Source organism: Candoia aspera, chromosome 5 (genome assembly GCF_035149785.1).
Source record: "Candoia aspera isolate rCanAsp1 chromosome 5, rCanAsp1.hap2, whole genome shotgun sequence".
In the NCBI taxonomy this organism is placed as follows: Eukaryota; Metazoa; Chordata; class Lepidosauria; order Squamata; family Boidae; genus Candoia; species Candoia aspera.
In genome coordinates, this window is record NC_086157.1 from 37,047,006 (window position 1) to 37,061,479 (window position 14,474).

The 14,474-nt window shown below is 37.7% G+C and overlaps 1 protein-coding gene across 6 annotated transcripts in view; it reads left to right on the top strand.

Moving 5' to 3' along the window:
- INPP4A (inositol polyphosphate-4-phosphatase type I A) overlaps window positions 1-14,474 on the top strand; it is a 122,889-nt gene that overhangs the window by 48,028 nt on the left and 60,387 nt on the right. For all 6 annotated transcript variants that reach the window (XM_063304990.1, XM_063304991.1, XM_063304996.1 and 3 more), the window contains exons 3-8: window positions 5,343-5,411; window positions 6,152-6,339; window positions 7,796-7,840; window positions 9,013-9,131; window positions 9,229-9,345; window positions 10,373-10,452. In XM_063304990.1, coding sequence (XP_063161060.1) covers window positions 6,234-6,339; window positions 7,796-7,840; window positions 9,013-9,131; window positions 9,229-9,345; window positions 10,373-10,452 — 467 coding nt within the window. In that variant the 5' untranslated portion in view covers window positions 5,343-5,411; window positions 6,152-6,233. The remainder of the gene's footprint in view (window positions 1-5,342; window positions 5,412-6,151; window positions 6,340-7,795; window positions 7,841-9,012; window positions 9,132-9,228; window positions 9,346-10,372; window positions 10,453-14,474) is intronic.

Sequence of the window (14,474 nt, forward strand, 5' to 3'; positions counted from 1 at the left end):
AGGGCAAGCCACTGTATATAAACAGAGAACAAACCCCATTCCCTTCTCGCACTGAAGATGTTGCCTAGTTGGGCAATGAAACATCTGCAAGAAAACAACAAGGCTCAGAGAGCACCAAGGACTCCACAGTTCAACCCTGAGCTACAGATATTCTCTTCTATTGGTGTTGGGGAATCATCCCTCCTTCCTTTCCATTGTTCAGAAGATGTCTGTGGCTGATGTTTGAAATAGGAATTTTGCTTGTTGCTTGTTGTATCTTCCAGTTTGGAAGCAATCTATAGGATCATGTGTCATAGAGAAAGAACATAGTAGCTGCAAAGAATGATAAGACAAATTCTTCTGTAATATTCAGAAACTGTGTACAATCATGTGGAAGAGCCTTTACTAATCCCTTTGGATGGAACTGACCCAGGCAATGTTTAATCTGTCATCTGAAGCTGGATTTCTGGCTTGCTCTGTCTTTACAAGTCAGGCTTCTTAAACTAAGAAAAGAATACTGTAAGTGTTAGGACAGAAGACGTGTTATGCTTTTGACTAGCCATTCTCACAGCAAGTAAAACAAAATGGGATCAAAAGGTCTGTGTGCACGTAAAAAGTGAATGATAAACCAGGATCCTCAGAATTATCCTTGTATGAACAAAGCCAGACTCTTTCTATTTCTATTAAAGGATTTCAGATCACAGTATCGTTTCACTAGGATCTTTCCCAAAATCTAAAAATATCCTGATAGCTTATTTGAAATGCCATAGCCCAGATGGTGTCCACTGAAGGCTAGAAAGGATGAATAAGAAAAGCATAATCAGTCAGGCAATACTAATTTCCCTAAGCATTCTATGTATAGCTGAAATTAACTGAGTTTAAGAATCTGTTCTATAAATATGGATTCCAAGAGAGAGCGTTAACCTCTGAAACTGAGTAGGTTACTGATAGACACTCGCACACACACATACATACAACTATACACACTCATATACATATACATACATACAACGATACACATACACATACAGTGCATACATATAAACTAAATCAGGATTAAAGTAAACTTCAGGTCAATATCTTGCTTCTGGCTATAGTTATGCTATCCCCCCCACCCCCATTTACTATAAAGCCTTTCTGTTTGGCAGGATTCTCTGATTTCCCCTCAGGTTTTTTGAGGGCTGGTTTAATGGTAATAACTTCTGAAAGTACTTCAGTTTTCCTATTAAAATGTTCAAAAGAAGTATGTCATTTGAATGTTATGAACAAGAATGAACCTCCTTCAGGAAAGATTGTGCGTGTGTGTGTGTGTGTGTATACATATAAAACACATACATGTACGTATACATGCATACAAACACACACACATACACACACACTTTATTCGTTTAAAACCCTATATCCATCTGGCAAGAATACGGTCAGCCTTTGGATATCTAGTTGTCAAGCAAAATATTTTCTTTGGGCGGCATACATTATATTACTAATATTTAGAAAGCAGCAGTTCCCAGCAATAAGCCAGTCTGCAGTAGGATGCCAGAAGAGAAGTGCTATGTGGGGCAAAAAAGAAAGAAGTGTAAAATATAAGTGGTTCATTTTAAAGCACTTCACTCAGAAGAGGCTGCAGATAGCTTATCAGCTTCTCATCACTCTTACTTTGCCCTTTTTTTTCCTTACTCAGCCAAAATATTCAATATTAGCATGAACCCATTTCACTCCAAATCACTAGTTTGGACAGAAAGAAATTAACTAGATGGGCTACCCCCCAGAAGCTTTGAAACTGGTTACCCTCTCAACATCTAGATCAGGGTTTCTCAATCAGGGTTCCGTGGCACCCTAGGGTTCTGCGAGAGGTCACTAGGGCAACTTCACATTAAAGAAGTAAATCTCATTGTTTATTTTCAGCTTAAGAACACTTAATGAATATATACAGGCCTACACATGAAATGAATATAATAATTTTGTAACTTCTAGCCTATATTTGAGCCTGAATGTGCAGGGGTTCCCCGAGGCCTCAAAAATGTTTAAAGGGTTCCTCCAGGATCAGAAGGTTGAGAAAGGCTGATCTAGATGTTGGGCTAAAGCTTTCAAGAATGCTTGTGGTTCCAAATATTGTAGATGGGAGAATATGTATTCCCCCACCCCCCCATGCCAACATATGTTGGAATTACTTGTTTGTTTGTTAGATGTATATCCTGCCTTTCATACAGGAGGTTAAGGTACTATACACAGTGTTTCATCCTATTTTTCTGTATAACAATGCTGTGAGGTAGGTTGGGTTGGGTGAGGATACCTGCCCAAAGTTACCTAATGAGCTTTCATGGCTTAGGTTAAACTAGAACTTGGGTCTTCCTGATGCTAGTCCAATAGCTTGATTACTGCAATACACCAGCTTTTATTAAAAGAGCAACAACAAATTTCAAACTCTTGTGAGATCTTGCATAAGTTAAAATTGCATGAATTCTTATGAGACTGTAGTAATTTCATTGCAGCAGGAGTGGAGGGGTAGGGAATCTGGACACTAAATTTTTCCAGCCCGTGCCATGGATCCAGCCCAGTTGGTCTTCTCAATGAGAATAATAGCACTTTAAGTGGACCCTGCCCAGTAATTATTGACCAGTACAACCTCTTGAAACCAGTAAGTTAATAAATGAAACATTATTCTGTTTTGCATCTTCTTGCTTGTTGGCATGTCTGATTTCCTAACCATACATTAATGTGACACTGAAATGAAGGTCTAGACCAGTGACTTTTTCCATCTCACGACATAGATCTCATAGGTGGGCTTTCGGGTTGTAAAACCAGAAGTCCCATGATGTCACAGATTGCTGAGACTCAGGAGGCGAAATGGATGCAGTCTGCCCCTGGTGATGTCACAGAGGCGGGGTTCTGGCTGCACAGGGGTACAGCAGTTCCTGTCATTTACTTTGGCTCACTAATGTGGCCTAACTGCCCAGAGTCCCTCTTCTGGGGGGACATGGGCAGTGGCAAAATTTGAAAAATACATACATACATACATACATACATACATACATACATACCTGCGGACCTTTTGTGGCATACAAATGTGCCACGGCACAGTGGATGAACAGCTCTAGACACTAATTTCTGCCCCATTAATTCCCAAATGATACAAGCTTTTCAGAAAGTATTAAACCAACCCAGGGCATGATTTATTTCATTTGCATATAACCATAGTGCAAGTGTTGATGGCTGAAAGTGAAGAGGAACTGAGGAGCCTTATGATGAAGGTGAAAGAAGAAAGTGCAAAAGCTGGTTTGCAGCTAAACCTCAAAAAAACCAAGATTATGGCAACCAGCTTGATTGATAACTGGCAAATAGAGGGAGAAAACGTAGAAGCAGTGAAAGACTTTGTATTCCTAGGTGCAAAGATTACTGCAGATGCTGACTGCAGTCAGGAAATCAGAAGACGCTTAATCCTTGGGAGAAGAGCAATGACCAATCTCGATAAAATAGTTAAGAGCAGAGACATCACACTGACAACAAAGGTCCGCATAGTTAAAGCAATGGTGTTCCCTTAGTAACATATGACTGCGAGAGCTGGACCATAAGGAAGGCTGAGCGAAGGAAGATCGATGCTTTGGAACTGTGGTGTTGGAGGAAATTCTGAGAGTGCCTTGGACTGCAAGAAGATCAAACCAGTCCATCCTCCAGGAAATAAAGCCAGACTGCTCACTTGAGGGAATGATATTAAAGGCCAAACTGAAATACTTTGGCCACATAATGAGGAGACAGGATACCCTGGAGAAGATGCTGATGCTAGGGAGAGTGGAGGGCAAAAGGAAGAGGGGCCGACCAAGGGCAAGGTGGATGGATGATATTCTAGAGGTGACGGACTCGTCCCTGGGGGAGCTGGGGGTGTTGACGACCGACAGGAAGCTCTGGCGTGGGCTGGTCCATGAAGTCACGAAGAGTCGGAAGCGACTAAACGAATAAACAACAATAGTGCAAGTGTGTTCTGGCACTAGTTTCTTTATGCATTCCAAGAGCAGCCCAAGGCATGTAAAAAACTGTTACACTTTGTCACTACAAAAGGAAGGATGTTAGAAGATTGAGTGACTGGAAATAGAGACAATGAAGGCAGATTTGGGATCAGAAATAGGGATAGCAAATGTCATAACTGTATAGTTTTCCTCCGACTTGAGGATGGGTGGATAGCATAAATTGGCAGGGAAGGAAGACCCTGCTGGGGCGCAGAGATATCACTGTTTAAAGCACTATTTGTGCCCATAATGAATACTTCCTATCAATTGCTGTACGTCTACTCTTTTTGCCTCTTGGCTAATCTTGAGGGGATAAATAGGGGTTGACCCAGGTAAGCAGAGATAGAAGGGAGACCATTAGGAAGTCCCAGGACTGTAGTCTACACTGAAAAGTTGAAACAAGAAGACAGTAGCAAGTTATTCTCGTTACTTCCAAGAAAACTGCATGGATGAGTCCATGACGCCAGCAGGAGTCAAGATGGATTTGCTTATTTTTGCTTATAATCAACCACATAAATTAAAATGATGCCCACAATCCCTCCCCAAGGAGCAAAGCCTGCTGAAGCAAAAATGTTTTTAGTGCCTTATAAAATGCCAAGAGGGTTAGGTCCAGATGTCCTCCAGAGGCGGTGTGTTCCATAATGAGGGGGCCATTACAGAGGAGGTCTGCCTTTCAGCCTTTCGATCCCCTTTCACTTCCTGGAGAGGATGAACAGGATCATGTTTAGCATGGCAGTCCTTAATATATCCCAGTATAACATCATATAAGGTTTTATAGATAATAGCCAGACTTTGAAATGGGCTGGGAAGCCTCCTGCTAACCAGTTTTCCATAACAGAATTGGGTTTCCTAAACGCAGGTTGTCCCATAATTGTGATAATGTGGAAATGCATGCCTGTATAAAGAACTTAACTTATATCAGCATATTCCTTCACCATTCTTATTTATGTTGAAGATCCATAAAATTGGTAAAACTGGAATCTTTCTGAATGTTAGAGCTTTTACGTTTTTGGCTACAGCTGACAAAAATCTAAAAAGCATATAATCAAAATTATGCAGATTGTTTTTGTAAAATTAATATGTTATTTTTCTCTTAACTAATTCTGAACTGTTAGGATACGATTTCCATAAACTTCAGTTCATAGCTTGCCTAGTTCGTTAGTTACTTGCTTTCTTTCCTACAATACATTTGGGGTAAAGTTGGTAAATTCTGAACACAAGGCTATGGCATCCCTCTGAAACCGAAACATCTGTAATACTTAAAGGTGGTAAAGAAGGTTGAACAGAAGTGTGGATTTTAAAATCAATATCAGCTATACTTGCTTTATCAAATAACTGAATATGGCCTTTTTTTTTCAGATGGGAAAATAAATTGGCCTTTAACAAATGCAGTACCATGCTCTCATCGAAGAGGATGATAGCCCTTCCGTAAGTATGAAGGGGGATGGTGTACAAAGTCACATATACTATAAGGAGCAGCATCTTTTGAAGCTCTGGAAAATGTTCTTTATGAACCATAATCAAACCGGATGACTAAACATCTTGATAGGCCTTAATATTTGGAACTTAATTTTGATGGAGGGTTTTGTTTGTTTGCTTTAAAATTTTGTTTTGAAGACTTACTGGGGGTGTTATTCTTCCAGCTCTCACAGGCTCACAGATTAAAAGCAAAGTCATGGGTGACATTACATTTTTGAATCAGCTTAGGTCTGACATCAAAAAAAAAATGCAGCTTATGATTAGGAGCTTTGATGAACCTTGTCTTGTGTGTTTCCCCTTTCCCCTCCTGTGACCACTTTCATTTTAGATTAGTCTCAGTTTGTCATGCCACCTAAATACAAACAGACCATGGTTAGTCTTACCCATGGTTGCAGAAACAGATCAATTTTAAATTATTTAGGATTCCTGCCACGGCGGTCCTTTGGCTCAATATATAACTAAGGTATGTTTGTGATATAGCTCCCTTGAAATCAATGTTTTACTTGTCACATTTGCTTTCTCTATTGACTTAAAAGTTAATGTCTGCTAAAGCTAATGGTGTACTGTGAACATCACCAACGAAGTTTTAATGCTGTCATTAATTATTTAATTCACTGACTGGTAAAATGAATATTAAAATGATCATTGTGTGAAATCCAATTTCAATTGGTGTTTTCTTTTCTTCTTAGCATGCTGACATCATAAGGGCTGCAAGCTCTGCTCTGTTTTGATGCTTCAAGCAGTATAAAGAGGTGGCTTCCCCATGACAACATGTCAGCAAAAGATCCCAGCCCCCGACATAGCTCAAAGTCCCGTGTTATGCAGCGGGCCTCAACTATTGATGTGGCCTCTGACATGCTAGGTTTATCTTTGACAGGTGATTATCTGTTCCCTACCCTACCTATTTGTTGATCTTATTTCTCCATCTTGTTATTGCAGAACAAATAAAAACACATCCCCTCCCCCCAAATGAGTTAAATGAATAATTTCTTTTTATCTTGTTTTAATGTTTTGAAGTGCAAGTCTTACGGGTCTTTTTTCCAATGGCTGATGATAGGGGGGAAAAAAAGAATTGGAAGGTTATAGGAAAGTAATATGTGCCTCCTTCCTACCATTGTTTGATTTTTTTTTTGACAATTTGTATGAAAATGGCACATATTTCTAGACAAGTAACCTGCAAAATTTCAGAATGTTAAGAGCAGAGATTAGAGAGTTACGATGAATTTATGGCTTTTCGGGTTCTGCTCCCGAAATCTACAGCAAGTACAATTTAATAAGGATGGTTGATGGGATTGGAAGAAGATACAGTGACAAAGATAGTAAGACCTGAAGACCGTTTTTTCTAGACAGCCATTCAGTATTACACCCTTTCAGACTCCATAGTCTCTATCAATCCTTTTTCAATCTGCTTACATTGAGGAAGAGAACCAGAAAATTAAGTAAACTGTAGAACTTTCCATCCCCCTAAAACACTATACTTGGAGAAGCTGGTGGTAAAATCACTCATTCTGAGTAAGAACTGTTGCTCAATTATAAATTATACACCTACCTATCCATGTTAACATTTTCCTTGTACTGTACAGGGAGGTTGGGGAGAAACTGGAATTTTTGCAGGCATAATGGCTATGTCCTTCTCCGAAGTAATTTCAGAAGAGTTCTGGATTCATTCATGTTTTGGAAGAATTTGGCATTTGTTAATAAATAAAAAAATACATTTGGCCTTTATTCAGACATCGAATAAACTTGTCTGAATCAGCGTAGCTCAGGATTTGGCGGAATGTGATGTAGACATTTATCTGAAACACACTATCCTTTTTTTCCAAGGTATGATCAACAGGCATGATGTCAGAGCAGCTCAGAAGAGAGAGGGTTTGGGGTCTCCATAAGCAAATTGTAAAGAAAAATTAAGCATAAAAAAAGAGATTATCTAATTATAACTATATAAATTGTAGACTAGTATACCTTATCTCAAAGTTCTTCATTTAGTGTTGGCTAAAGAAGTTTTAATTAATACTTCACAACACAAATTGCAGATTTTAAAAATAATTGTTTCCATCCTAAGAATTACTTATTTTTAAATCACTTTTCTTCCTTTGAAAACTGTTTGGTGTTTTTTTTTCCTCTCCATTTTAAAAGTGGCTTGAACATATATGAGGAGATAATATTGAAGATAAAGCTGAAAGTGAATCGAGAAGCTACTTCCATAAATCATAAATCACAATCAATTTATTTTATTTTACTTCTGTTGAGTCTTTCTGAAAAAGCAGAAGGGCAAATAAGAAGTTGGGTTGCCCAAGAGCAGTATACAATTCGCTAACGTTTATGCTTTGCAGGAAACATCCAAGATCCAGATGAGCCAATCTTAGAATTTAGTTTAGGTAAGTAATTTTCTGGTATGCTTTTCCTCATTCATTTTAAAATACTACTTTGCTGTCATGAGTAATGATGGCGAGCAGGAAGGGGCTCCCATCCAGGGTGGAAAACGCATGCGTAGTACTGAGGAATTAAGCAGCCATTCAAAGAGACACAGATCAGGCCCGCCTTAGCCTTTGGGGTTTATATGTCTGGGTTTTTCCCACGCTTATTGAGTTTGTTGGGATTGATGTCTTAACAGTGAGACACACACTGAGACGAGGAGTAGTTCTCTAGTGTTTATTACTGCTACATAAACAGAATCCTAACAAACTGAAGAAGCGTGGGAAAAACCCAGACATATAAACCCCAAAAGCTAAGGCGGGCCTGATCTGTGTCTCTTTGAATGGCTGCTTAATTCCTCAGTACTACGCATGCGTTTTCCACCCTGGATGGGAGCCCCTTCCTGCTCGCCATCGTTACTCATGACATTTGCTGCTGATATGAGGATCATTTTATGTAGAGATTTAATGGTTATGTGTAGCAGACCGTGTTTTACAAGGTTCTATGACACTTAGAACTGCCTTCCTCAGCACTTTGCAATTTATAATTTTGGGTTAATTTTGTTGTTTAATATATCACAAATATATCAACTTTCTGGGAAAAAAAGCCTGTTGAATTAAAACATTAAATAACATAGCAAGAACAGAGTACAGTATATGTCAGAAACCTATCAAAATTAACACAAACTGAGCAGCTCATTATGCCAATAATCTCTTTCTGCAACATCACCACTTTTGATCACTTTTGCTTTCTACCCCTTTCATGTGAAATGCTGCACCTGAACATACATCTGGCATTAATTCTTTTTCTAATTCATTCTTGAAAATTACCCAACTCCGATTTGTAACTAGATTTTAATTATAATAGCACTTTTTCACATTATTTTTTTCCAGACTCAGTATCTTTTATTCTTCTCTCTCTTCTTTTCACTTGTTCTTAATTTCAGACTGAAGCCTAGTGTTGTGTAGTGTAACATATTTGCTGATAGTAAGAATAGCAGCAATGATGATGGATTCAAATACTGTTTTGTGTTCAACAAGTGAAAAATCTGTATTATTTCATTTTCATTCCTTGTATTGTATTTGTGAGATTAAGTGCCTCTGTGTGTACAAACAATACTGTTGATTTTCCACAGCTTGCAGTGAACTGCTAACACCATCACTAGATAGGAAGCCAAACTGTTTTGTAGCAGTGAGTGTAACTACACCTCCTCAGGCGTTCTGGACAAAGCACGCACAAACAGAAATTATTGAGGTGGGTTGCATTGTGTTTGCTGCATCAGCAACCTGACTAAATTCAATTGGTAGCAATTTACCTCCACTAATTTTTTTGTTTTTGTTTCCCATTACAGGGCACAAACAATCCCATCTTTCTAAGCAGCATTGCCTTTTTTCAAGACTCTCTTATTAATCAGATGACACAAATAAAACTTTCTATATATGATGTAAAAGATAGATCTCAGGGAACTGTAAGTTTACAAATGTCTTGTTGCTACGAATCTGAACAAAAACAAAAGATCCTGGAGGTTCTATCTATGTTCTTTAAAGGCTGGCATTATTATAGTTAGCTAGTATTATAAATACAATAGTCTAAACCTGTTTTTGAAGAGTATATTAAACATATTACATTCCTTTGTTCAAAAATACATACGGGGAGATCTGATCAGGAATAATACATTTGAACTGCCCCGTGAAAATCATCCCAGCTGCATAGCTGGGGAAGCTCGTTCTTACTTCTAATGCTGGGATAACATTTTCTTTGGGGTTGCAGGTGGGAAAGGAAATCTCCAACCTTGCCTTCCTAATGAATCTTAAATCCCCCTGCCTATCATCATTGTTGAGTAAAAAAGGAAGGTTGTATGGTGTATACTTAAATACAACATATAGGGTTTTTTTTTAAGGTGGAGCCAAAGTTTTCCTTCTGGTGACAGGAAGGACGGGAATCTTTGAAAATGGTTTCTGAAAAATAATTATAATGGACATTTAGTGGTTCCTTTTCTCGTTTTCATAAATTATCCCAATAAAGAAAAGAAAAATGTACTAGATATAAATGCACAGAGTCATTTAGATTGCATGTGTGTATTCTTAATACAGAGGGGGTCAAAAACAAGCCATCTTAGATGTGATTTGATATGACTTGTCATTGGTTAGCAAAACATAATCAAATAGCTATAGCTACAGAAGTAGCTGAAATATGGAGACATGCATGAACTGTAAAAATGGAAAATGAAAGTCTGTTAAGTATTGTTTGCTGTATGTTATATGCTTGGACCCTCAAATAATCATTTAGATTCTAAATTATGATTACCAGGTTCTGTGATTTGGCATGATATCTGAATTGAGGGAGAACTGAGAGAAAGAAAGGGATTTCTCGCTCAAATGACTGACTTGGTTTTACATGAAACATTGAAGCCAAAGAAATGGCCTTTCAGAACTGAAATAAAAAATGGTAATAATTTATCACTGAAATATGTGTGTATGTGTTTTTTTCTCCAGATGTATTTATTGGGTTCTGTGATATTCACTGTACAGGATCTACTTAAGGAGAAAAGTCATAGGCTGCACTTAACACTAAGGTTTGTATTTAGTCTTGTTTCATATGAAAAGGATCTGTATGCTGATTGCAAGAAAGCCAGGCTTTTTAACTGCATGCTGTTTTGGTTTAGTTCATTTTTTAAAACCCTGATCAAAACCAAAGGGAGCCTCTTTAAGTGTCTTGTTTCTCTGTAGCAGTGCCAGCCCCTTGTAACAGCCTCTTACTAGTGCTTAGGTTATTTATTTGTTTGTTTGTTTGTTTGTTTAATTTGTCACTGTCCATCTCCTCCCACCAGAAGTTAGCTTTGGCTTGAGTTGTCTTCTGGAAACAGCTGGAAAGGAAGCTTTTCTGAAGGATGTTGTGGGCTTGACTTTTGGCTTTCTCGCTGTTCTTCAGACTTTTATTATTTTTAAATAGGGCCATGGGCATTTTAGTGGTTTGGGGACACCTATAAAACTGCTGAGAATCCTGTTGGATTGCAGCAGGGTAAAAATGCAAACCAAGCAACAAATAAATGTTGTAAAATAGGCCAAATCAGCAATCTGCTACTGCCAGTCAGCGTTACATCCTGCCTTTCCTCTGGGATCTCAAGGCTGAGGGAAGTAGAAGGGGAAGTGGATGGATAGGATTAAGGAGATCTTAATATTGGAATGTCTGTGGAAGAGCCACTGACTGTCACAGAGAATGGGTCAAGCAGTTTCCCAAGTGCTTGTCAGGGGTCAGGCTGTACTTAATGACTCTTGTCTAATTGTACTGATAAAGAAATCCCCTTTTCAGGCAACTTCACTATAAAAAAACCAAAAAAGCAAAAAGTATCAAAAATCCCAGCAATCAAACCATCCATATCCAGATCACCTCCCAAGGTCTGCTCAAACAAAGTCTCTACAACTATTTGAGTCATTCAGTAATCCCATTTGCAGAGGCTTTTCATATTTCTCCGTCTGGCTTTAGCCTTATTTGCCTATGTTGGATTTTTATCCATTATTACCGTTGCATATTTTTACTAACCTAATTTCTGGGTTCTCTCATCATCTTAAAAAGATCTCACATTTTTCATGTAATAAACCTCCATTTGTTTATAGTCTTTCCTTGTCCTTTCTTGCTTAACTTGAAAGCCTGTGTTTAATCACTGTGCATCCATCTTGTTTCAGGCTGTCATGCTGTGTCTTTTCCAGGCTTTCTTGATAGCAAATTCAAGAAATGGTTTGAAGCTTTTCCTCCTTCAGTTTTTGTGAATCTTTAATTTTCAGTGCCTCAACTGTTCCCATAGCTCCTCAGGTTGCCATTTACAAGTTAATTGAATCTGTTCTGTATGTGGATCTTGTACTTTGACTATATGTTCTTTAAGTCAAAACCTGCTGGCACACTACTCACATTTCGTACCACAGTCTGTGCCTAGAAAAGTTCTGGCTGACTGGATTGCACTTCTCCATTTTCTGTTTCCTTCTACAGTGAAGCCTCATGTTAACGGACCATTTGCAGGGAGTGTCTGTTATTCCTGAATGTCTGCTAAAAGCAAAAATATGTTTTTGCACCAATTTATGTCATTTGCATAATAGCATCACAAAAATGTCCTTCTTCTCAACTTAGTAATTTGTGGTATCATATCATTGCAAAAAATGATATAAATTGGTGCGAATGATGTCATTTAGTCATTTGCATAATGATAGCTTTGCACAAATTATGTTAAATCACTGCAGCTGATGTGGTCACTTGACTAATCAATAAAGCTATTCATTCACTGCAGGTGTCATTAAATTGAGGTGAATTTAACTGCCCCACCCAGTCTTCTTTGGATGCATTGAACTTGTGCATTATTTGGGGGGGGGGGGATGTTTGGATGGAAATTTGGTCTACTGCATCTGAAGTCTGCTAAATAGGACTCTGTTAAATGGAGGTTTCACTGTATGTAGCTGCCTCAGTTCTAGTGTGATGTCCATGTATATATTCTGTGTTACGTTGTTTAAAGCATTGGCAAAGAACAAGGTATTCTCTTCACAAAAATCTATTAACCTGTTTTCTGTATCATTGTGTTTACCAAATCTTCCTGTAATTCCAGGCTTCTCCATTTTTCTAACTTTTGGATTCGAATCACCCATTATTAATCATATGTTTTTTTCCCTATATGTTACATTTATTACCTCTTCAGCTTGCCGTACAGTTATTTCTTCCACCAATATGGCTGCAGTATATACATATTCATTATATATACCCTCATTCTGATAGATAGGATCCTGTTGTTTGTTGGTTTACAGCTGACACATTGCCATTTCCTTTTTGAGTATGATGACACTCTGTTCCTTTGGAATGGTCTTAAGCACTAGAGATTTTCTCATGTAATCTGTTTTAAGGAGGTCCATTTTGGTCTATTTATTCCTAAAACCTCCCCTTTAGAATGTTTTATTTCCATATTGAAAATTTCAAGCTTTTCTTGGTTCGTGCTTCTAATATTTCATATTTCAACTGTGTATTTCCTTGCAAATGAGGAATTCTCCTTTAGTGATGTCCCCCTCAGTGATCAGACTTTCTTGTCTTGTGCTTCAGCCTGACCACATCCTCTGGCATCCAGATTCATCCTAAGGTTCAGCCATTTCCATACATTTTTTCAACAACAGTATAATTTTTTTTTGCCATAGCTGCCTTCTGGGTTTAATTTTGCAATCCCTTCTCTAGGTGGGTTGACCATCCTCATGCCTTCAGAGCCCACCTGCCATGCTCCCTCTTACAGCTTACCCTTTGCTTCATCATCCCCCTTTGACCTTAACAGCAAGGGTAGTCCTAATAGGAACTCCTGCTCTGGCCATCATCACTCTCAGGATTATGGAAGTTATGAGCCCTCCTGCCAGATCTAGGTGGGCATCCCTGGGAAGGTTCATTATAGTCAGGCCTGAATGTTTCATAGGGCAGTTTAGGACCAGATGAAACACATTTATTCTTCTCAAACATTGCATCTTGGATAGTGTTGTAAGTTAAGAATGTTTTATATTTTAGTACATTTTTGTTATCAGATTGAGCTTTTCATGTTGTGGTTTTGTGATGCTTGTGCCAGCATGAAAGAACCTTAAATCTAGTCTTAAACCTTGAATTCCTTTGCAACCTTCAATATTGTCATTAAATTAAACTAATAGTCCTTCCAAGTATACCAAACTAACTATGTATCTATGTTAACTGTGGCAAGAATATTGCATGCTTCTTATTGGAAAGGCTCCTTCCTTGGCAGAGGGTTAATCAATTTATGTGGGTATGCTTCAAAGTCCAAAATAACATCATGCGTGAAAAGTCAATCTGATGTAGAATTCAGTTCTATTTAGAAACCATTTTTGGACTACAACTGAAAACACAGATTTGTACCTCTGTGCTTGGAGTATATATTTCAGTTTTATTAGATTCCTAGGATTGATTTTATTTATTATAGCCTATAGCCCTACTTAGTATACTTTTATACTGTGTTAACCAGTTATTTTTCCTTTAAAGCTTAATAGTGATTTTTAGTTTTTCCTTTAAAAAGTGGTTTAACACATTTTGTAACATCATAAGTAACTAATGAAAAATTGAAAACCTGTTATCTCAGTGATATTTTAGATCTCATGCTTGCTTACTCATATCTTACTGATCGTATTTTACTCGTTTATTTTTTATTTTTTGTATGTCTTTTATCTTTCATGGTTTATATATATATTTAAAATGTTTAATAAAGAAAGGGGAAAAGACTGGACTTATACCTGCTGGATTTTTTAATCTTTCAATTTTATTTGTTGAAAGGAATTTACCATTTCTGTGTTAGCAATCCCATTTTATTTCCATTATATTCGAAGTGGCTTTCTTTTAAGTCACATTAGCAAATAATTAAGGTTAATTGATAGAAAATATTATTTCAAAGAGAACCATTGCCTTTCTTTTCTTTTAGGTGTTCATCTCAAACAAAAAATAAGTACAGGTAATTAGGTTTGATAATTAGAACAAATAAAAATGCAATAATATATTAATACCATTTTCAGAAAAACTGTAAATTACAATCTAGCCAGAGAATTTTGGAAATAATCCCGAAGGCTTTGAGGCTTT